Here is a 22,682-nt window from a genome sequence, read left to right as displayed (position 1 = left end):
GGCATGGCAGCAGAAAGGACCAGGAAAGAGCAAAGCTGCCTGTGAGCACCTCTCCAACGGCCTCCACATTCATGCCGAGGCATGGTTTGGCTTAGCATGATGTGCAAACCAGGCCTATAGCATGATACAAATGTATAGGCAATGATTTTCAGCCTAGGCACGTTCGACAGCACTATGCAGAAATCAACAGGCAGGACCAACTCCAGATTTGGGGGGGCACTAGGCAAAGTGTCCTCTGGTGTGCGTGTGTTCCTCCTCAGTCAGTAGACCCTGGTGAGCTACCTGATGGCAATGCCACTACCACTCCAAGCAGCGCTGGGTGGCTGGGTCTAGCCGCTCTTGATTTCCCACAATGCCCAGAGGAACGCTACATCAGATGCATCTGTTTCTGGGAAATAATAATTTGGCTAGATCCAGCTGTCTGGCATTGCTCAGAGTGCCAGGCCAGAAATAAATAAATAAAGGGGGGAGCCCAGAGCAGATATCAACAGTGGCCTCTGCCGGGGCACTGGGATCTTGGCAAGCTGCCCAACAATACGAGATGTTACTGCCAGCCCTATCAGCGGGTATCATCATTCTCTGCATGGAGTTGCAGTGATGAAAAAATACGTGTCAATCAGTTGTGAAAGGAAAGGGGCTGCCGAACATGGAAATATGTAGCCCCACTACACCAGAGTTTCCTCAGCCCCAGTTTAGTGTTTTAACACCAAGCAATAAAAAGATTGCTCCACTAGAAGAACTGGCAAAACTCTGCATGGGCACTGCTTATTAGGACACCAGGTGTGAAACAGAAACCACTAAAGTGAATCTGCAAGTGTGTTCAGGGTGTATTAGGGCTGTTGCTATATTAATATACCCGAGTTATATTGGAGTGAGAATTGCCTATAATTAAAAATGTTAGTAAAATTGAAAGGGGTTTCCTTCATCCTTGACAAAATGAATAGGACTCTAAAAGAGCATTTTTGAGAACATGTTAACACAACTGAAAGCCATTACTTTATAGGATATTTTATGTTTTCAATACAAGATACAAGTTTGCTAAGTAAAACTGAAAACTGTTGCATCCTAGGAACTTTTGCTATCAACATATTCTTAATATTAAAACCACAGTTTTAGGTTTTTTAAAAAAATACACACTGTATTACAGAGCTAACAAAATCATACTGTAATCTTCCCTTACATAAAACAGGGTGAGATGCTAATCTCAGCATAATTCCATTCAAACACTAGCAACTTAACAATAGTATGTAATAAAACATGCAGATTTTTCCACACACCTCCAAGAAATTGCCCATTAAATAGTTGGCTGTAATCCATCCATACACCCCTTCCTCTTGCCCAGTTATGATTTGAGCACCCCTAAATTCAAAGGGCTGGGCTGTGAAGTAGTTTTGAATGCTCTCAAGGACTTCATTGGCTGCTGATTCATTTTGCAACCTAAGCAATTCACAGAATACAAAATGCTGAGTGGCTGAAAGGAGAAGTTTACCCTTCATCATTTGCCAAAGCTAGTGACTACAGGAAAAGTTACCCTTCATCATTTGCCAAAGCTAGTGAATAGAGAAAAGGGACAGCCTTTAATCAGAAACAATCAAGGAAGAAATGATACATGTGTGTACATCACTAGATTACTCAACATTTGATGATTCAGTGAAAAATATTTTGAAATGATACCAGGTGATATCAAAGGTCTACATGTGGTGATTAATTTGTGCCGCTTCATTCACACATTATAGTCAATGCCTCAGTTTGCACATCATGGTAAAATACAGTTCGTGGTTTACTATGAATGTGTCTGTCTGGGCCATTTGTCTCCTCCCTGCTCATACAGGGAGAAAGCAAACTACATTCTCTGGCTTAGCATTAAAGCCAAACCACAGATCATGGATTGTTTTGCATCCCCAAAACAACCCCAGTCAGTAAGCGAAGAACAAACCTTGTCTGCAGATTGTGGCTGCTTGGAAGCCAAATAAACCACAAGCCCTGGTATGGACAAAATGCTAAGCCAAGATTGTGGATTGTGTCTTCCATGCACAAGCGGGGAAGAGCAGGGAGGAACAAAGTGGGTATGATCGCTCATCCACAGTAAGCCATGGCTTTTGCCTTACTGTGATGTGCAACACGGCCAGTGAGAAAAGAGCATGCATTTGTGAATGAGCCCCAAGATACACAGCCAGAGAGATTATCAACACAATCCTATGCCTCTTTTATTGAAAGTAAGTATCACTGTTTTCAATGGGGCTTACTCCCAGGGAAATGTGTACAGGAATGCATCCTCAATCAGTTCCAAAAGATACAACAAAACATTACTTAAAGCAATCAGGTGTTTCTTTCCTCATGTACCATCATCTAAAATAGGGATAGGGAACCTTTTTCAGTCCAAGGATCACATTCCTTCACAGGCAACCTTCTGGAGCCACAAGCCAAGTGGTAGTAGGGGCTCTGGGCAAAAATAGGTGGAGCAATGGATGGGTACAATAGGCTACATTCCAGCCACATGAAAGTCGGCACTTTGTACCTCCACCCCTTCATCCAAGGATGCAAGAGGCATTATCACCATTCAAGAACATATTTCAGTCAGGCCAAAGTACTCAAGGAGAGCGTGCAGCAGGGCTAGTGTGACCGGGGGGGGGGAGTGGCCTAGGGAGAAGTGCGACAGAAAGTCACAGAGGCCTGAGGTTCCCGACCCTTGATCTCAAGGTTGTAGATACTACCATTTTGTGGGTCTTAATCACTAACATTAACATAGGGCATACTGTGCCCAAACGCTTAAGAGATGTTGGAATGGTTGCCACAAAAAAAATATCATGAAAAAATGCTGTGAATCATATTTATACAAATATATCACAGTGCATGTGTTTTAATATATTGAGAGTCATACCACATATTAAATAAAATGTATGTGCACCCAATGATCACTCACACAGTAGTAGAAGAACACAATTCCAGAATATCAAATCTGGCCTATTTTTTATTTTAAGTTTTAAATAACCCCAGCAAACATTTCCTTTCACCCATTCTGGTGTGTTGCAAGCCACCACTGCCACATGACATAACATGAGGGGCATGTCAATCCTTATTTATACTACATCTGCACTAAAAAATACTCTGTCCATGCCCAAATGCTTTTATACAACCACAGGCACCTAACAGCAAAGGCAGATGGTTGTCCCGTGTGCAACATAGGGTGAGCCCTCTCTCTGGCCACATTCATAACACTTTTATTGCACTTTCAACAGTCATGGCTTCCCCCAAAGAATCCTGGGAGAGTTGTTAGGAGACTCTTATTCTCACAGAGCTACAATTGCCAGAGTGGTTTAACAGTCAGTCCCTCTTCCCAGAGAAGTCTGGAAATTGTAACTTTTTGAAGGGAATAGGGGTGTCCTAACAACTCTCATCACCCGTCTCAAACGACACTTCCAAGAATTCTTTGGGAAAACCATGACTATTTAAAGTGGAACAACAGTACAGTAATATCTCAGTTAATGAAGTACATGCGTTCCTGGACATTACTTCTTGAACAGAAACTTTGGTAGGAATAACATGGAAAGAACAGGGATAGGTTCCTACACCACAAAAAAGAAGAGCAGTTCAACATATTTCAGTAAACTTTTTATTTAAAACGAATAATACGCATGTCTGAAATGACACAACCAGTCAGGTAAGACTTGCATACAGACCACTTGAAGGCTTCTTCCACGATGCATCCAGGGATTGCCTTTTTTGTTTTATCACGTAGCATCTTGCTATAGCAATCTAAAGCTTTGAGCACAGTCCTCCTCTCCGGACACTTGAGAAGGCAGGCAAGGAGCAGCCGCCACCACCACCCTGTGCTTGGTCTCTCTCTCTCTCTGTCTGTCTGTCTCTCTGTGTGCCACCCTCCCCTACACTCGAGCAGATGTGTCTGCAGTAAACAGTGCTTCGGGGCACCCAAAGCACTGTTTACTCCTGAGGCGCCTGCGCCACCTGGCACAGTCACGTGTGAGAGAGCTGCCTGTAGCAGCCGCAATCCTGTAGACAAGGAGCGGCATTCTGATTATGTCAGAGTGTGCAACACACACACCCACACACACACCCCAAAAATATTTTGTTAAAAGGAGCTTCTTTCTGAGGTAGTACTGTGGAATAAATCTCTGGTGTTGTCGTGAGCCATGCAGGGAGGGAGCGGATAAATGAGGGCGAAACAAGAGGATGACGACTTGAACTGGGAACATGAGGAGGGGGCAGACAGAGGGGAGGACTCACAGGGTGCCCCGGGCCCCGTCTTTGACAGCTCAGCCTCCTCAGCTCCTGACCCCCCTGTGGCAGCGCCACCTGGCCTGTCGGACACTCCAGCTGGACGTGCCGGCAGCACCGCCAGAGATTCAGCCTTGCACGTCAGACGTTTCCCAGCCTAGCGCTGCCCAGTTTCCCATGCCCAAACTGTCAGTTAGCAGCCCCCCTCTGTTGGAAGGGGAAGCTGAGATCAAACCACCTTCGCCCTGTGCTCAGAGGTGCTTGAGGCAGGAAGTTCAACAGACTGAGCTGCAACAGAGTCTTCATTTGTGTGCGCAATCCAAGCCTACTTCAGTGAAGGAAGTGGGTGTGGGGAACCCAGTTGCTGAGTCAACGTCTTAGAGTCTCAAAGTCATGCTTAATTAGAGCAGAGCTAAGTTCCTAGAAAGAGTAGTTATTAACCTAACTACTGAGGCAAACTGCTTTGGATCTACTACTACTACTATCTACTACTTTAATAAAAAGAGAAAAAGTCACAGCCGAGTCCAAATCCCTCGACTTCAGGCAGGACAGTTTGACTCAGCCACAACCTCCTCCAGCTGAAGTCCCCATGACGGAAGGAATGGAACCAAGCGGCGGAGCCAGGGAGGACCTACAGAGAGCTGTAGAAACCCTGATAACCGAAGTTCAGAGCCTCCGAACCGAGACCCAGTCTCTAAGGATTGAGAATCAGACCTTACACCTCCAAATGTCTCAACTGGTGAGTCAGGCGATCCCCACGCAGCAAGGATGGGCCCGTCCCGCCTGTGGCCGCACCCTGAGTCAAGTTGCCAGTGGGAATGCCCACCCACTATGGTGGGAAAGTAAAGCAATTCACCATAGCCCAGTGCGAGCTTTATATACGAGTGTGGTAGTTGGAATTCCCCAACAATGATGTGAAGGTGGCATTCCTCATCAGACTCTTAGAAGGAGAGGCTGCTCAGTAGGCCACCCCATTGTTGCTCTGAAATGACCTTGCCTTGTCCCGATATACCACCTTTGTTGACGCCATGGCTGAGATCTTTCAAGACCCCCAGTGGAGAGAAACCGTGTCCAACTGGGAAACCTGCAGCAGGGGAAAAACTCTGTTGGGACTTACACTAACACCTTTCGTCTCCTTGCCCAGGAAATGGACTTTTAACATTTTTGGTTTGATGTGCTTGTACCGCAATGGGCTTAGCGCGGAGATCCTGGACGAGTTGGCATGAGACCTGCAGCTGAGTACTTTCCCAAAGCTGGTCTGTGCCTGCAGACAGACAGCTGGCTTGAAGGTCATTGTCAGGAGCACAAAGCTGAGATAACTCATGCCTTGCCTCCCTTACCACTCCCCTGCACCCGCATCTCTCCCGGTATGGGAACTTCAATGCCACCGGGGTTGGAGCTCATGCAGATGGGGGGGCGCAGCCGCACCTGATGGAGGCAGTGAAAGAGAAGCGCCGGAAAGAGGGACTGTGTCTATGTTGTGGGAAGGCGGGGCACCTGACTAAGATCTGCCCCTCTAAGTCAGAAAAGGCCCTGGTGTGGGAAAACTTCAAATCCCAGCTCTTGCAGAGGTCCATGAGCTGGGATCGACCATGAGTCAGTGACCTCCAGTTGAGCCACCGAAGTTTGCTCTACATTTGCCAATCCACCTAGGCTTGCCCATGAGGCAAGATGTTCTGGTATTTGTTATGGCAGATTCAGGTGCATCCAGCAACTTTATGGACTTGGGCTTCGCCAAAAGGCATAGTGTGCCAGTCATCAAGCTCGAGACACCGCTGTCTGTGGAAACCATTGATGGGCAGCCCGATACCATTCAAGCCACAACGGAGTTGAGAGTGGAGATACCGGGCCACGTGGAAAGGTGGTGGTATTGGGAATGACCTGGCTGCCCCAGCACGATCCTGTCATCTCATGGGGAAAGGCTATGGTGACCTTCCAATTGGATTACTGTGAGCAGCATTGCCAGCCTCCAGTGATGGCCAACCCAGCAATACTGGCTGTCGTGTCCCTGCCCAAGGAGACTCATCTGCCTAACAAATACAAAGACTTTCAGGATGTTTCTGATGAAAAGGAAGCCGATCAGCTGCCCCCCATCACCCTTATGGCTGTGCTACAAACTTGGTCCCAGGGGCTAGCATCCTCTTGGGGTGAATTTATTCCTTGTCAGAGCCAGAGCTGGCAACGCTGAGGAGTTCCTGGACACCAACTTGCAGAGTTCACTCGACTGTCCAAGTCACCTGCCAGGGCCCCGCTACTGTTTGTCAAGAAGAAAAGCAGGGAGCTCCACCCTTGTCATGACTATAGGGAGCTTAACAAGATTACTATCCCCAACAGTTACCCCTTGCCTCTCATCAATGAGATGCTGGAGTATCTGCGTACAGCCAAGAACTATACCAAGCTAGACCTACACGGAGTCTACAACCTTGTCAGAATCAAGGAGGGGGATGAGTGGAAAACACCCTTCAAGGCCCGGTATGGCCACTTTGAGTACCTGGTCATGCTATTTGGGCTATCGAATGCCCCAGATGTCTTCCAAAATGTCATGAATGACATCTTTCGGGACTACCCGGACCGTTTTATGATAGTTTATCTAGATGACATCCTTATTTACTCTGACTCCCCAGAGCAGCATGAGTCCCATGTGCGGGTGGTGCTGCAGAGACTGTACGCCAAGCTGGAGAAGTGTGATTTAGACTTGACCACCCTGGACCTTCTGGGTTACCGTATCACACCCACAGGAATCTAAATGGATCCAGGGAAGGTGCACTGCGTGCTCTCCTAGCACTCCCCCAAAACCAAGAAAGACCTGCAGCGGTTTCTGGGGTTTGCCAACTGTTATTGACGTTTCATCACAGCCTTCTCCAACTTGACAGCCCCGCTCACTGACTGTCTAAAAGGGCCAGGCCCCTTCCAATGGACTGAAGTGGCTTGAGGATCTAAAGCTGCTGTTCTCCTCAGAGCCAATACTCCAGCATACAGACCCCCAATGCCCTTTTGTGGTGGAGAATGATGCGTCGGACGTAGCCATTGGAGTGGTGTTATTACAACCAGATCAAAAGGGGTGGTGGTGTTACGACTTTGTGCTTACTTAAGCTGGCTAGTGTGGAAAGAAACTACATAGTCTGGGAGGAGTTACTCACCATCCAAGATGTGTTCAAGACCGGGTGGCACTTCCTGGAGGGAGTTCAGCACCAACCATCAGAACTTAGAGAGCCTCCAGCAGCAAGTGCTAGGTTCCACTTCCACATCAACTATATTCCACAGGAGCAGAACTGCCAGGCTGACGCCTTATCCCGCAAGCCAGAATATAAAGAAGACCAACCTCTGTCCTCACTACATTTCATTCCACCACTGGAGAAAATGGTGGCAGCCGCCTGTCCAGATCCATGGTTCGAGGAATTACATCATGCTCAAGAGCAAGACCTTTTTGCTCAGAAGAGGGTGCAAGAACTGGAGCAGCCCTCCGAAGACAGTGCGCCAGGCTTCTCTCAGAGGGAGGGAATGCTCTGCCATTATGAAGCCCTTCATGTGCCTCTAGGAGATGTTCGAGCCAAGGTCCTCCGTCAATGCCACAACTCCCCAACTGCAGGGCATGTTGGGGTGATTAAAACTTTACAGGCAGTCACGCAGGACATCTGGTGGCCAAGTGTCAAGCATGATGTGGAAAGATATGTACAGTCCTGTCCCACATGAATGGGAGCTAAATATGCCCTGGGGCGGCCAGCTGGATTGTGGGAGCTGCTCTCCATGTCCAAAGGACCATGGCGAATGGTGACTCTGAACTTTATCACGGACCTGCCCACTTCTCAGGGGAAAACATCGGTTCTGGTAGTCGTGGATGCCGTCAGTAAAATGGCTCATTTCATCCCCTGCGCCAGACTGCGAACCGCAAGGGAGACGTCCCAGTTGTTTGTTCAACCGATTTTTCAGCTGCATGGACTCCCCACCAGTTTGGTTTCAGATTGGGGAACCCAGTTCACAGCATGGTTCTGGTGTGCCCTGTGGCAGCTGTTACAGAGAGAGCTGAAGATGTCATCTGCACAACCCCCAGACAGATGGGCAAACGGAGAAAGTGAATGTCGCTTTGGAGCAGTACCTCTGCTGTTATGTGTCCTTGCTGCCCCTAGCTGAATTTCCTTACAACAATTCGGTACATACATCCACTTGGCAGACACTGTTCTTTGCCAGTTTTAGCTACCATCCTCATACCTTCACCAACCCCAGCTCTAATCTGGCTGTCCCAGCAGCAGCGAAGTTTGTGCAAGAGCTGCAAACCATGCAGCAGCTGTTACAAGAACAATTAGCAGGGCAAAAGCCGACTACAGAAGAGTAGCAGATTAGCCTCACCAGGTGGGCCCCAAAATACAAGTAGGTGACGAAGTGTGGCTTTCCACTCGTTACTTGCCGATGCAGGTTCCCTGCCACAAGTTAGAGGTGCGGAGGCTAGGACCCTTCAAAGTAGAAGCACAAATCAACCGGGTAGCTTACCCACCTCCTTAAATATCCACCCAGTATTTCACTGATCCCTGCTTACCCCAGAGAAGCCACCAGACCTCCACCAAGCACCTGAGGTGGGAAGTTCAACAGACTGAGCTCAGGTGGAGATCCAAGCCTACTTAAGCGGGCTCAGGGGGGAACCCAGTTACTGAGTCAACATGTTAGAGTCACAAAGTCATGCTTAGTTAGAGAAGAACTGAGTTCCTAGAAAGAGTAGTTAGGTTAATGAGGCAAACTGCTGTGGATGTATCTACTACTTTAATAAAAAGTCACATCCGAGCCTGTCTGACTCTCTCAACTTCGGGCAGGACAGGTGTGAATGTGGTCTGTCTCTCCCTCCTCCACAGTTACCATGTGCCAGTGGCAGCCTGCAGTGCAAAGTGAACTCTTCACATTTGCCCAAACCCACTAACAACAAAGAATGCACATTTATTGCAAAATACTCAGGAACACTCAGACCTGGGATCTACCTTCTTTCAGGCAATCAACAACCACTAGGTTAATCTGAAGGAAGATTTTACTTACCAATAATATCCCCTGGGAAGATTAAAATCCCTCTTCAATTTATGAGAGTTGTCTTAACATGCCCATATCTATTAATCCCCATAGGCTGAGAGCTTTTAAGGCGAGGATGAGAAAACATAATCAAGAATAATTTTCCTGCTGTACTTCATGTGATATTGTTAACAATGGATAAAGTGTTACATGTAACAGTTGTATTTTGCTGATGCACACCAGAATTTACTGTGGTTTCCAAACATACCTCAGAAGTCTCATGCCAGCTGTGGCTCCCAGGTAGACAGGTGTGCTCCTATGTAAGTGCAAAGGAATTTTCTCCTTGACTTTATTCATACAATCATTAATGGGCTTAGCAATTCCTTGAGGATTACCCTCATAGCTGGATATCCCAGGACCTAAGAGAGAGTAATTAAAGGATTCAGTTGTGCTCTCCCAACCACCTAAATCACAAACTTTAAGACAGCAGGATTTTTACTATTCCAGCTTGTCTCAAAATGTTTTGAAAATTTTTACTTTTTTATTTCTAAAAGCAAGTGAACACAATGGCTTTTCATGGAATGTCTATCCTTGGAATCCTGCATCTTGCATATGCTTTCAGCTGCTAATGATGCTGCATTAGTGCTCTACAGGTGTCTAGCCATTTCTGAGAAATCAATATAAACACATCTACTGAAAGGAGAACATTTCTCAAACCTCATCGCTGTCAATTAAATAAGAATATTTTAATATTAGGCTGTTTTAAATTCACTGATGTAAATAGGACTAAATCCACTAGAACCGGTACCTGGGTTAACAGATGGCTGGCACACAGGCACTGTGTGAGGATGGGCCAGTACACAATCTAAGAACTGTTGGACTTTACAGCACCCGTGTAAAGCACCACCATAGGAAAGAGATGTTTGGCAGTACTGCACGCAAGAAGTGACACACTGAAATCAGGCATTTTATTCCTCCCTGCTGTGCACTTGTCCACTGAATTTCAGCTGGTGGATCATGACACTCAGCCCCCTTCCTCCTCACTGCCTTGTCAAGGAACCTCTTCCCTCAAAAAGGTCAACTGTTTATGGACTCCATCCTCTTCCCTCAATGGGCTCAACAGCCTATCATCTCTTTTCTTGTGTTCCCATTTTTCAACACCAGCCTTGTCTACAGCTGTCTTACAGCAGGGCTTTCCACAAGAAAACAATCCTTCTTGCTAGAGTGAACAGTTGTACTCTGTCAATTTGAAGACAAAATTCAATACCTAGGATCATGTGCTTGCATAGATTATCAGACATATGGTAGAGGAAAGCAGGAAGGCTTGTTCATGATGTTCACAACTGGTACTACTGGTAAATATAGTGGTGAGACAACACCGGTTCTGTGTTCCAAGCGTGATCATCAACCCTTCCATGGTCTAGGCTACTAACAATTCCTGACAGTTTTGGAAGATTGAAAGGCACACAAAAGGTCAGGCCCAAAGTAATTTACCAAAAAATAAAGCTATACACCCAATGCCCTTTTCATTTTTTTAGCCCCCATATTATGCCAATTCAGTGTGGCATAAGCAATTATCAGAAGCAAGCAAGATTCAACAACTCATAGGTGGCTGTGAGTGCAGTTTCAGATAGAGGGGATTTTAAATAGGAGGCCCACTAAGTCAGCGCCTGGTCAATAAGCCATACTGTATGGGGATTTGATCAATGACTGTGCTGAAGGGGATGACCTCAAGTGACACAATCCAAAAGAGAGTGTGTAACACACACACAAAAAGCTTATCCTGCTTTGTTCTGGCTGTGACCTTTAAAGCCCTAAATGGCTTAGGACCAGGGCACTTCAAAAACAACCCAGGAGATAAAATCTTCAGCAGAGGTTGCCTTCTACAGGCTTCCCTGCTGTCTGAAGGGAAAGGAGTCATGATCCTTAGCAGGGCCTTCTCTGCTGGAGGGGGGGGAGCACCTTTGGAATGCTCTCCTGGTGCTGAGACTGCTCTTTTTTTGGTGATGGGAAAATACCTTTTTCTTCGCTTTGAGTGATTTACTGGTTTTACTCTGGATTATGGTGTTTTCCCCTATTGCTGTGTTTGTTTTTTTTAAAAACTGACAATTGTTTCAATTAATTTTTTAATGTACACCACTTTGTGAGGTATCTTTTTTACCTAATAAGTGGTATATTAAAAAGCCTGAAATAAAAATAAAATAAAATGGGGGGGGGTTGTACCTCTTCCTGGAGCTACCTTCCCCCTGCCCCCATGTCTGGTATATCAACTCTGGGAGATGAAGATGGAAACCAGCAAGGCTCATCATTATCCATTCCGGCATGGAGAAAATCCAAACGTGTGGTCCTTGGAGTTAAAAAAAATATCCACCACCACATGAAATAATCAGGGTGAGAACTCTGCTTCAGATTACATCAGAGCTGAAGCATGGGCATATCCTCCTTTTCATTAGTTACAAAAACAATCCCATGAACCCAATAATTTTCAGACAGGATTCTATTTGCAGGCTTCACTGCCTCTCTACATATATTTACTATTCCTATAATACAAGAGCTTGGAAAGAACATCAAATGCTACCACAGAAATGGCACTGCCTAATTGCATGCATGAAAGAAGATGTTCATGAATTTATACCCACCAATTGAAAATCTCACTTTGCTGGACAGCACCCTTTGATTAAGAGTCCATGCCTCCGAAAAGAAAATGGAAAAGAAAAAAAAGCCCTGATCCACCCTCCCCCATGCAGAGAGAATTCTAAGATACAAACAAAATTTAAAACCTAGTTTAACTGGATATTGCCTTGAAGAAATAACAATGAAAGTTGTGAGAGCAAGTGAGTTAGTCGTTACTGCTGAACTGGGAGCGAATCCCCATTTAGCCCTGAAGCTCACGGGGTGACCTTGAGCCTCTCAACCTTTCTCATATTAACCTGTTGCACAGGTGTGTTGTGAGAATTTAGAAAGGGGGGAACGCTGGGACTCCTCAGGACAATAATAATGACAATGACAACAATATCTTTTTTTCAATTTTGAGCCCTATTTTCTTAGCTGTGCATAAACACAAGCAGTGTCATTCATGCCTAGAGAAACGAACTGCAGCTGCAATTCCTGTAAAACTGGGACAGCGGTAAAAAATCCCACAGGCATGTAAATGGCAACGCATGCACGATTTTCACCATGGTGCATGATGCACAAACTTCACACACACACTTAGAACTGCCAAACCTGTCCCTGAGTTGTTTAGCCTGGCCTTTGGAACTCTATGATACCTCCCTGCTGAGTAGTTTGCTCTGCTATGATATAGTGGTATGAGCATAGATTACTGTGGAAAAGCAGCATACAAATAAACCTTAGCTTGTGTTTTTAAATATCTTTTAAAAAATGTTTTTTTAAAATTTGTATATTTGTTTTTAATGTTTTAATTGTTGTAAACCGCCCAGAGAGCTTTGGCTATGGGGCGGTATATAAATGCAATCAATCAATCAATCAATCAATAATAAACCATGATGATGGTGGTTTGAATTGTTTTTTATCTGTTGCTGTATTTTGATTATAGTAATGTGTGGGTTTTAACTATTATTTTTCTTAATATTTTTGTTTGTTATATTTTGTTTATCACGTAAACAGCTCTGATCACAAGTTAATCAACATCAATAACAATGATGTGCTGAACATGACTCAGACACAGAATCCACCAATCCTCCTTCCCTCACCTACCTAAATGTTCAGTCCTCAGTATTTGTTTTGATGCCACCCTATCAGTTCAAAACCCACATTTTTTCCTCACCTTTCACATTGCACTTGAATGTCTGACTTACTACTCCTGTGTTGTTTTCTTTCTCTGCCGGCCATTCATATACATAGGCAGTAGTCCGAGTTGATCCAGCATCAAGCACTATTCCATACTGGGTGGGGAAGAAACGGTTATAGGTTTCAGTCCAAACATAATCAAAGAAACAATAAAAGAAAATGCAGGAGTTAGAAAAGACCAAGGTTCAAATCCCTGCCTGGCCATGAAGCTCACTGGATGGGCTTGGGCCAGTCACTGTCTCTCAGCCTAACCTACCTCACAGGGTTGTTGTGAGGATAAAAGTGGGAGGGGAGGACCATGTTTGTATGCTACCTGGAGCTCCTTGTAGGAACACTGAGATATAAATGTAACAAACAAACAAACATGTCCTAAGTTCCTAAGAGCTCCTTAAGCTCTTTGTACGAAGCCAGTGTAATTTTTGACTTCTCATCTTTTTTCTGTGAACAGCTGATTCCCTATGGGCTGGCCCTATCCTTAGGCAAAGTGAGGTGGCCACCTCAGGTGGCAGATGCTGGGGGACAGGAGTAATTGCTCCTGAGTCCCACCACAGCCATTCCACCTGAGCCCCCTGGCCATTCCAGTTCTCTTGAACTAAACAAAAGATGCTTGTTTCTTCCACCTTGGAATGAATAGGCAGAAGGATAATACCGCTGGCATGTTGTAACTGGTGGGGCAAGCAGACAGTTACACCCATCAGGTCCAAATCCAGCCTTGAGGGAAACAGGAACAGCCAAGAAATGTTTTTCAATAGGAGATTTCAGGTGGGAAGACTTCAGTCTTCAGGCATGTAACTGTCCAGAGCTCTTCTCAATAATGATCTACCCCTTTTACATAATTATATCCACAGTGCTAATGAAGGGAGCTCTTCTTGATTGGCATTTTATGCTCACAGCTTTAACACAGGGATTCCTAAACATTGTCTTCTGCTTGTACTGGGGAAACCCACCAGGACATCTTAAACACACCATTCTCCCCACCTAAACTGGATCACTTCTGGTTTCCTACCCTCCCTCTTCAAGAACATAGGAAGCTGCTGTATACCAAGTCAGACCACTAGTCCACTTAGCTCTGTATTGTCTACACTGTCTAGCAGCAGCTTTCTGGGATTTCAGAGAAGATTCTCTCCTAGGCCTTCCTGGAGATGTCGTGGATCGAATCTGGGACCTTCTCCATGCAAGGCGGATGCTCTACCACTGAGCTACAGCCCTTCCCCAAAGAGAAGTCGCAAGCGGTGCATACAGAAACAAACCGTTTTAGCAGTGAGGCCACTGTTGCTATATTTGGGACATACAGATAATCTTTGCCCCTGGATCAAGCTGGGAGAAAACTTGCTCTTTAGTTTTAGACAGCACCAATTAGCCGGTTCTTCCGCCAATCTCTAAGTTGTGGGTCCCATAAAGCAGGGCTGTGCAAAGTACTGATTGAGTGGCTTTTGTGTCCATTCTGAAGCCACATCCCCCTTCTTGTTTAGATTGGCCACCAGAAGCATGGAGGGGCACAGAGACAGCACTGGATCCAGAGGCTGTATATGTGTGTTTTGAGATACAAAGTTGGGATGGGTGAAGGCAGAGTAGCAGAAAAACCTGCCCCCACTCGTTCAAATGCGCTTGCCCAAATACACCTGAGCTCACAGCCAAAGCATGATGTCCCAATACATCTTTTTCATGGATCTTTGTTCCACGCATATTTTTATTTAATCACTGGATCAGCAGAGGTCTTTGCAGGGTACTGAAGCCCCACCTTCTGATAGCCTGCTCAGCCACCTTGCAAGCTGCGCAGTTTACCAGGCATTACCCACTCCTTGGTACCCATAAGAGCTAGAAGCTTGCTGCTTTAAGAAAGAAATGCCACCACCAAGCCCCATGCATGTATAATGAGACTGTGGAATGCGCACAGAGACCTGCCCGCTGGGATCACTGAAAGAAGAGTCAGGATCCAGGTCCTGACTGCTGCAGGAGCTGCTTAACTCTCAGACTGGATATGAAGCAGCACAAGGATGTATATATGGATAGGAGCCATAGCCAAGGAGCACAGGGGTTTTACTAGCTTTCTTCTCCTCAAGGGAAGATGGGAAAGAAGCAACAGACGGCACAGATTGACTATACTCATTAAGGAGGTTCTACGTTGGGGTATGAGCCATGAATGCACTAGGAACCAAAGCAGAAATAACTGCATAGGCCTAGTTTAGGCAACACCTACTCCTTCAGCAGTGTTGGGGAAGTGAGAGCACACCTTCCTTCTCCACCCACCACTCAACAGGATGTACACAGATAAAATCCAATGTATGTAGCCCCAGACTCTGTGGGCGATCCTTGGATTTTTATCTGGGATATCAACTGCATAGTTCAGCTAGTCTTGGATTTTATGGACATATTCCCAACTGAAATGTTATATCCACATATGGAAGTCTGGTCATCTTGGTTGGTCTCGGTCTCTCTCGGTCTCTCTCTCTAAGCTGTGGTTTTACTTCCTGTTGATGGAAACACTTTCCACATGCTCAGAAGCACTTTTCATTATGATTACATCACCAGTTCAGCAGCTGAGCCTTGGCCCAAATTCAAGAATGGACACTACAAATACTCCAGCATATTCTTTAAACTTACCTTCAGCCCTGGTGAAAGGACCTCTTTCTGATTCACTTGGACCAGGGTAAGAGTAACAATAATTGCTATGCTTAAAAGCAGACAGATAAAAGAGACAACACCTGGCATTTTGTACAGTACTCGGAACCCTAAAAATAAGAAAGGGGGGGAAACTTACATTATTAAGTTATCAGGGTTAACAACATTATTTCTCACTGCACTGTAAATTAAGAAGTCCAAGTTCTCCATTTGCTTGGGATGGGGAAGATGGAGTCCTATACGCTGTCCGAGTGAATGCAGAATCTATAGGATAGCCCATGAAAACTCTATGGAAGTCTTTGCTCTTTGGAAAGAGCTAGAACAGTAGATGTATTTTCCTTTGCTAGTCTAAGCCCAGTAGTGTAGTGGCAAAAGGACAGACATCCCTAGGAGCTAATAAGCATGAGAGGAGAGAGTTATTGAGAAGAGTATTGTCAGTGGCTGACTCACCTCCTTTCACTCTGATCAGCAGGAAAGGAAATCGCTCTGATTGCTCCAATCAGCAGGAAAGGACGAAGAATATTAGAAGATTCTTCTCAGTGGCTAACACATTCCCCTTTCATGCTGATTGGCTCATAGGATGCTGGAGACATAGGGATAGTGCTGGGACCCTGCTCCCAAAAAAGTAAAGGGTCTAAGACCCCCCAAGATCCTGGATGACTACATCCCTGTGTAAGCTAGACCCCCCCTTTTTCCTAACAGGTTCCACGTTTTTTCACAACTCCATAACAGGCAGAAGTTTAACAGGTAGATGCTGTGATGGGAAAAGCTGGGCTGCCAGAATAAAGATGGCAACCATATAACTAACAGCCAGTTCACCCATTCATAGCTGAATGTGTGAGGCAACACCATGGCCAAGTGCCCAAAGCCAAGCAAGATGATGTAAAAAATCTTATGTCTGCAATATTTGATCAGTACAGCTCATTCACATATGCTAAGTCATTCCATGGTTATTGTGATGATGAATTAAGAGCTGTAAAGAACCTGCACATTAAAAATACCTTAAAAATCATCATTATAATCATAAATGCTAACACTTAGCTTATTCTGAAATCTCAGGATTCTGCATCATGTGCTGGATTCCATGTCATAGCCATATTATTTATTTATTTATTACATTTATACCCCACCTTTCTTTTCATGACAGAAACCCAAGGCAGCTTACACATGGTTCCCAGGCAGTTTCCCATCCAGGCACTGACCAGACCTGATCCTGCTTAGCTTCAGCATGGTGCTGGCCTCATGTGCCTTCAGATCATAGCCTGGGACCATATTTTGTCAGTTATGGCATGACTACAGTCCCACAAGTTCCTTAACCTCTTGACAAAGGGAAAGGGCACAGAAGACTTTTAACCGATACAACAATCTTTAGACACATGTCATAACAGAGTTTATGAATCTCAAGGGGCTTGCCAAGTATGCTTGCCAAACCTCACTTCCTTTTGCAAAATGTGGGAAGGAATTCCTGTTCTCATCTTTTCAGACCCAAAACTTACATATTCCTGTTACATTAAATTCCTCCTATATATCAACTCAGTCCAAGTATTTTCATATATCTGCCTATTACTCCAATTTTTTTGGGGGGGGGAGAAATGTCAGTTTTTTCAAAGCTTTCATTTCTGCACTCCCCTCTTCTTTTAATGTTCATATAATATGTACGTTTCAAACTTTGCATCTTGGTGTTTCTAATTCTTTTCAGTTTGAGGCAATTAATATAATTGCTGCTGATGTCAAATGGAACACTATATAATTCCTGAAGCATGTCCAGAGAGCATGGGATGCAACCCACTGAAAGGGAGGGGGCGAGTACCAGCTCACTTAACTTTCTGAAATGTTGCTCCAGGGGTAGCCAACGTGGTGCCCTAGAGATGTTGTTGGATGGAAACTCAGCCCCAGCCAGCAATGCCAATGGTCAGGGATGATGGGAGTTGTAGTCCAGCAATATCTGGAGAGCACCACATTGGGGAAGGCTGCTCTATACAAATGCCAAACTCATGTGTATGACTGCAGAGACCTGCCAGTGAGACCACGAAGGCAGAAAACCGTGTGCTAGAAGTCAATTCATAGGCTCTTAGGATACATCTCTTAGCATGTTCTTATTGTTTTCTATTGCAAAAACCAGAAATATTGCAAAGGTATAGTCAAGTCTGGCTTGCCTAACTTGTATAGTTAAAGAATACTACATATACAGTATTAGGAAAGCCAACAGGATTTTGTATTTAAAGACCAGATTTGGGGGGGAGGAAGGAGAGGCTGGAATACTGGTATCAGATATGTAAGACTTACAATTTTCATTTCCCTGTTTTGCGTATGGATGATTCATCATCTCATCACAATTCAATGGAAACAAAATTAGTAACACTTCCTTTCCTTAAAGGCTTGTTACATAAACTGGTATTTTAATGCATGGGAGGTAATGTGACACCGTTTTAGCTAGCAAAGCAAGGATTCTCCAATTCTTCAATTGCCTAGTTATCTACAATAGATATACTTTGGAGTAGCCTTTAAGAGTGTATTTAAAAAAAAATATTGCAGTGCATAATAAATGTAAGGTGGCATATGTGTATTTAAGCTGCCTTACTTCCTTAGAACTGGCAATTATGAATATACTGCTTAAGCTGGCTTTGGATCACACTACTGGATCGTGCATGTTGCTTATGTTATTCTGGAAAATACCAAACAAATGAAGTGGGACTGGACCCTTAATATCAAAATGCTATTACTGCTACCAGAGCAAAGGGGAGGGCAAACATCCAGGAACTTTAAGGCAGCCTAATAAAAGTTTATTCGGCAAATGCATCCTCCTTGTAATTATTTGTCATTGAATTTGGCATCTGTCAGTTGTGATTTCATCACAACATACTTTAAGTCCAGGCCCAGCCAACAAACCTTTTGGCAGATACACACCTCATGCCCTCATGTCAGCTGAATGTTTTAATTACATGGCATACTGGGTTATGGAAGGTTCATGACACTGGAGTAAAACACAGGGCACCATTGTCTCCTAAGTTTATACCAAACAAGGCCATTGAATTCCCACCCTTAAAGGAAAAGAGAGCAACCTTTACCCAGGGATGGCTAAACTGTGGTCCTCTCTATGTTTTGGACTCCCGTCACCCCAGCCAGCATAGCCAATGATGAGGAATGATGGGAGTTGAGTCCAACAACATCTGGAGGGCCACAGGTTTTCAGTCTTTTTTGGAATTATTTTCAAGGCTGCTCACCTTCAATAAAAATTATTTAATAAGAAAAAGACTGCTCAAACACAAACTAAAACAAGCCACCAGCAGATTGGAACTACATACTTGAGTATATTTATGTGCTTATCCTCACTAGATGGACACAGATGGATTAAGAGGGTATTCCTGGCTTATCTAAGAGACTGAAAAGGCATACAGAGGAGGTGGCAGAATTCAGGCTGGCTAATATTACTAGCCGTCTGCCTTCTTTCATAGAAGCTAGAGGAAAAGCCAACAGCTACAGTTAATAAAAAAGAAAATGTTGATTAAAATCTTACACAGATGTTGTATTCCACTATTAGAATACTATCATTCTGGAGCAAGGGATAAAATAAATTCCATCAACTCTCAAGTCCAAATTCAGTTATGGACCACACAGGACTATTTGTTTCCAATAGCTTAACGAAGATGAAAAGAGTCACTCCACATGAAGTCAGCTCAGTGTTTAACCCTCTTTATAGCACCAAAATATGTGTGTGCCAGAAGCCACTTGTGCTGTCAGAACAGGACTTTGGGGGCAGAGATCTAGGGCTCCACTCAGCAGAAGGAACCCCAAATGCAGCAGAGGCTGGCTAACCACATTTTGTAGAAAAGTGAAGTAATAATAATTACTATATAAAGAACTCTCATCCCTCAACACCGTTAGATCCAGAGTCTGAAATCACCTAACCGCACCACTGTAGTGAGCCTAATTAATATACATTTCATGTGCAATGTAGTATACACAGCAAAGCATCTTGGCATGTTGCCAAGGCAACCCATTGAAAGTACTGACCTGTATGTTCACAGGGCTGGCGGGACAGCGCAGTAAACATCTCTTTTAGTTCAAACTACACAGTAGGAGAAATACACATTCGACATGAGATTGGGTTTGTGCAAAACAATGCAAGTAACAATAAATCATTTTAGACTTAGGCCCGCAAAAGGGTTTAGGGATGACAAATAGCTTCCCAGAGGAGAGGTCAAGAAAACACACCACTAATGTTTTGAAAACAGTGGAGAGAGGGTCAGCTCTTGATTGGGGGTAGCCAAATCACAGTGCAGCACCATCAAAATCGGTGGGATTCTCAGCCAGAAATTACGGGCGCCGGGTCTACACATGCCCAGGAAGAGGTCATAGAGTGTACTGCAACACTTCAGGCTACAGCTACAATATAACATGTGAAGGGATATTCAGAAATGATGGGAAATTCAAACATAGTGACTCCCTCAAACAGAAAATGATCCCTTATTTTTCTAACAGAGACATGGAAGGAGAAGTCAGAAAAGCAGCAGGGAGATAGCAACTGAACAGTCACAGTTTAGTGTAGGGGTAGTCAATGTGATGCCCCTCCAGATGTTTTGTACTACAGCTCCCATCATCCCTGACCATTGGCCATGCTGGCTGGGGCTGACGGGATATGGACTCCACAATACCTGGAGGGCACCACATTGGCTGCCCTGGCTGTATGTGAGTGTGCATGAGACAGAAGAGCACAAAGGACACGCAGGACACCTATGTAAAATAAGGGACAGATGCACAGACTGTGCGTGTATTCACGTGTGTGAAAGTTTGTGTGTAGAGAAACTAAATGCAGAGTGTGTGCTTAATACAGGGATAAACAAATCTTTTTAACTGTACATATCATAGGAGTTTTTCAGATGATAGAACATGCACATAGAAGGGCACATGATCGGGAAGAAGCATGTCAGAAATGTCTGAGGATGTGAAACAGACAGCACATGATCTGGGGATCACACATCTGTGTGAATGGACATAGGAGGGGTGTGTTTGAGAAAGCACACACACTTGCAAACACAGGGCCATAGACATGAATCTGCTTATTTGTACACTTATAGTTATCTTCAGTGAGACGTTAGAAATAGTTATGTTCAGTGAGACATTAGACCTTCAACACCTTTTAGGAAACAAGGGCACCACCAGGCCTGGATACTCCTAAGTAAGGAGGTTCATTACAACAGAAAGGAAGAAAGGAAAGAAAGTCTCTACTTTAAAAATACCCAGTTACTGCTCATTGCCATCTCTAAGCACCACCCTTTCTAAAATGCAGTATGTTATGAAAAGCATTTAAAGAGAGATGTAATCTGTCTAACCCAAAGAAACCAAAGACAAAACATACAACACTTTGCATTAAGAAAAAAACAATGAAGACCAGCCTCAGTTCTAAACACATATTTAAAATATCGTCAATATCTAAAAGGGGATTAAGAAGTTTATTAAGAAGTTTTCGCTACATTGTAGTCTTCGATTGCTAGCCTCTGTCGGTACATCGTTTGGACATGTGCTCTAACACTTGGGGGCTGTGCTGGCTGGGCCTGGTGGGAGGTGTAGTCCAAGACATCTGGAGGGCACCTGATTGACAAAGGCTGCTTATAGAGCTACAAACCCCACAATCCTCTGACACACACAGACACGCACGAACACAGAATCTCTCTAGTCAGCCTTTTTCCACACCTGCTTTAACACACACACAAACAGAGTCCCTTAAATCTTAAACATACAGCACTTTACACATTTTTCCATCCATCAGAAGTCACATGTAAGCCATCTCCAGGAAGATCATTTTCCAATAACCTGACACTGCACCTTTCACACAAACAACCGAGCATAACTCAAAGATACGTGAGACATACACACACACGCAACATCTCTTTGGGGCACGAACAGCCCCGATGCCTTTTACCTTTTTCTGCAGTGGCTGTCAAGATGCTGTCCCTCTTGGCCAAGACTGAAAGGAAGGCTCCCCTGGATGGATTTTTATTGCATTCCGCGTGGGGGGAAAGGAAGCTGTCTCCGTGGGGACCTGGGACTCACCATCGCACTGCACTGAGATGGTGGTAATGATGGGAGAGGCAGAAAGGAGACTAGATGGTTGACGACGACGCTGCCCCTCACCTAGCACAAGAACCCAGCAGGTTTTCCTCCCGACTCCGGCGCAGAGAGCGAGCTGCCCTGCTCTCCCGCCGGCTCTAACGTCGTCCAGAAGCTCTCGCTGGCCCCTCCCTCTGCTGTTTCCCGGAGCTGCCACAGGCAGGCGGACGAGAGACATCGTGGGGGGGGGATTGGTCGTCCGTGTCTCTCGCGCCTACCAAGCATGCAGGACCAGTTCAGAGCAAGGACGCACCACCACCACCGCTACCCCCCTTCCTATCAGCCGATGGCCTCTCCGCAACCTCCCTTCGGGCAAGGTTGCAGGCCTCGGGGGGTGGGAGCGCTTTCCGTCCAGGTCTGCAGCTTTATTGCCTCTGTTAAAGAGTCCCTCTTCTCTCTGCGATTTAGGAGGCGCATCACCGGCTGTTTTTTTAAAAGTCTGGAACGGCCGCCTTCTGCATTTGGTTCCTCTTAATGGAGAGGGGGGTTGTGATTAAGGCTGCGATGCGGTCCTATGCGTGCTTACTCCTGGGAGTAAGCCCCATTCCATGCAGCGGGGCTTACTAGGTAAACATGGCCGGGACGGGCTGTTAATTAGGTATTCCCTCCTTCCTCGGCCCCTTTTCACACGTGATCTTTTCTGCACATGGGTGTCCTACTAGGCAATCCAACCATGAAGGGAAGTGCTGGGGTGGGCGTCCTGACTGGGAGGAGGTGTAATGTACCACTCCTACGACGCGGGTGTATAAGGGGCGGTGAGGGTGAGAGCACGCTTGTATTGAAAGCATCAACCTCCAAAGCCTAGCCAAACATCGAACACAACAAGGTCAAATTTAGGTTGCAATCCTATACCTGGGAATCATTTTATTTATTTATTTATTTTAAATAGTTTTGGCTTTTTAAATCTGAGA

General features: G+C 45.1%; 1 protein-coding gene across 2 annotated transcripts in view; it reads right to left on the bottom strand.

The window, feature by feature from the left end:
• The window catches only part of ENTPD3 (ectonucleoside triphosphate diphosphohydrolase 3), a 32,130-nt gene extending 10,261 nt beyond the window's left edge, over positions 1-21,869 (bottom strand). The window contains exons 1-6 of one of the 2 annotated variants that reach the window (XM_061586037.1): positions 21,584-21,869; positions 19,675-19,729; positions 15,643-15,770; positions 13,016-13,133; positions 9,497-9,647; positions 1,278-1,437 (exon numbers count right to left, since the gene is read on the bottom strand). In XM_061586037.1, the coding sequence (XP_061442021.1) occupies positions 1,278-1,437; positions 9,497-9,647; positions 13,016-13,133; positions 15,643-15,770; positions 19,675-19,714 (597 nt within the window). In that variant the 5' untranslated portion in view covers positions 19,715-19,729; positions 21,584-21,869. The remainder of the gene's footprint in view (positions 1-1,277; positions 1,438-9,496; positions 9,648-13,015; positions 13,134-15,642; positions 15,771-19,674; positions 19,730-21,583) is intronic. The other variant, XM_061586038.1, reaches the window with a different exon arrangement.
• Between the last annotated feature and the right edge of the window lie 813 nt (positions 21,870-22,682).

This window comes from Rhineura floridana, chromosome 10 (assembly GCF_030035675.1).
Source record: "Rhineura floridana isolate rRhiFlo1 chromosome 10, rRhiFlo1.hap2, whole genome shotgun sequence".
Classification (NCBI taxonomy): Eukaryota; Metazoa; Chordata; class Lepidosauria; order Squamata; family Rhineuridae; genus Rhineura; species Rhineura floridana.
This window is presented reverse-complemented; position numbering and strand designations above follow the sequence as displayed.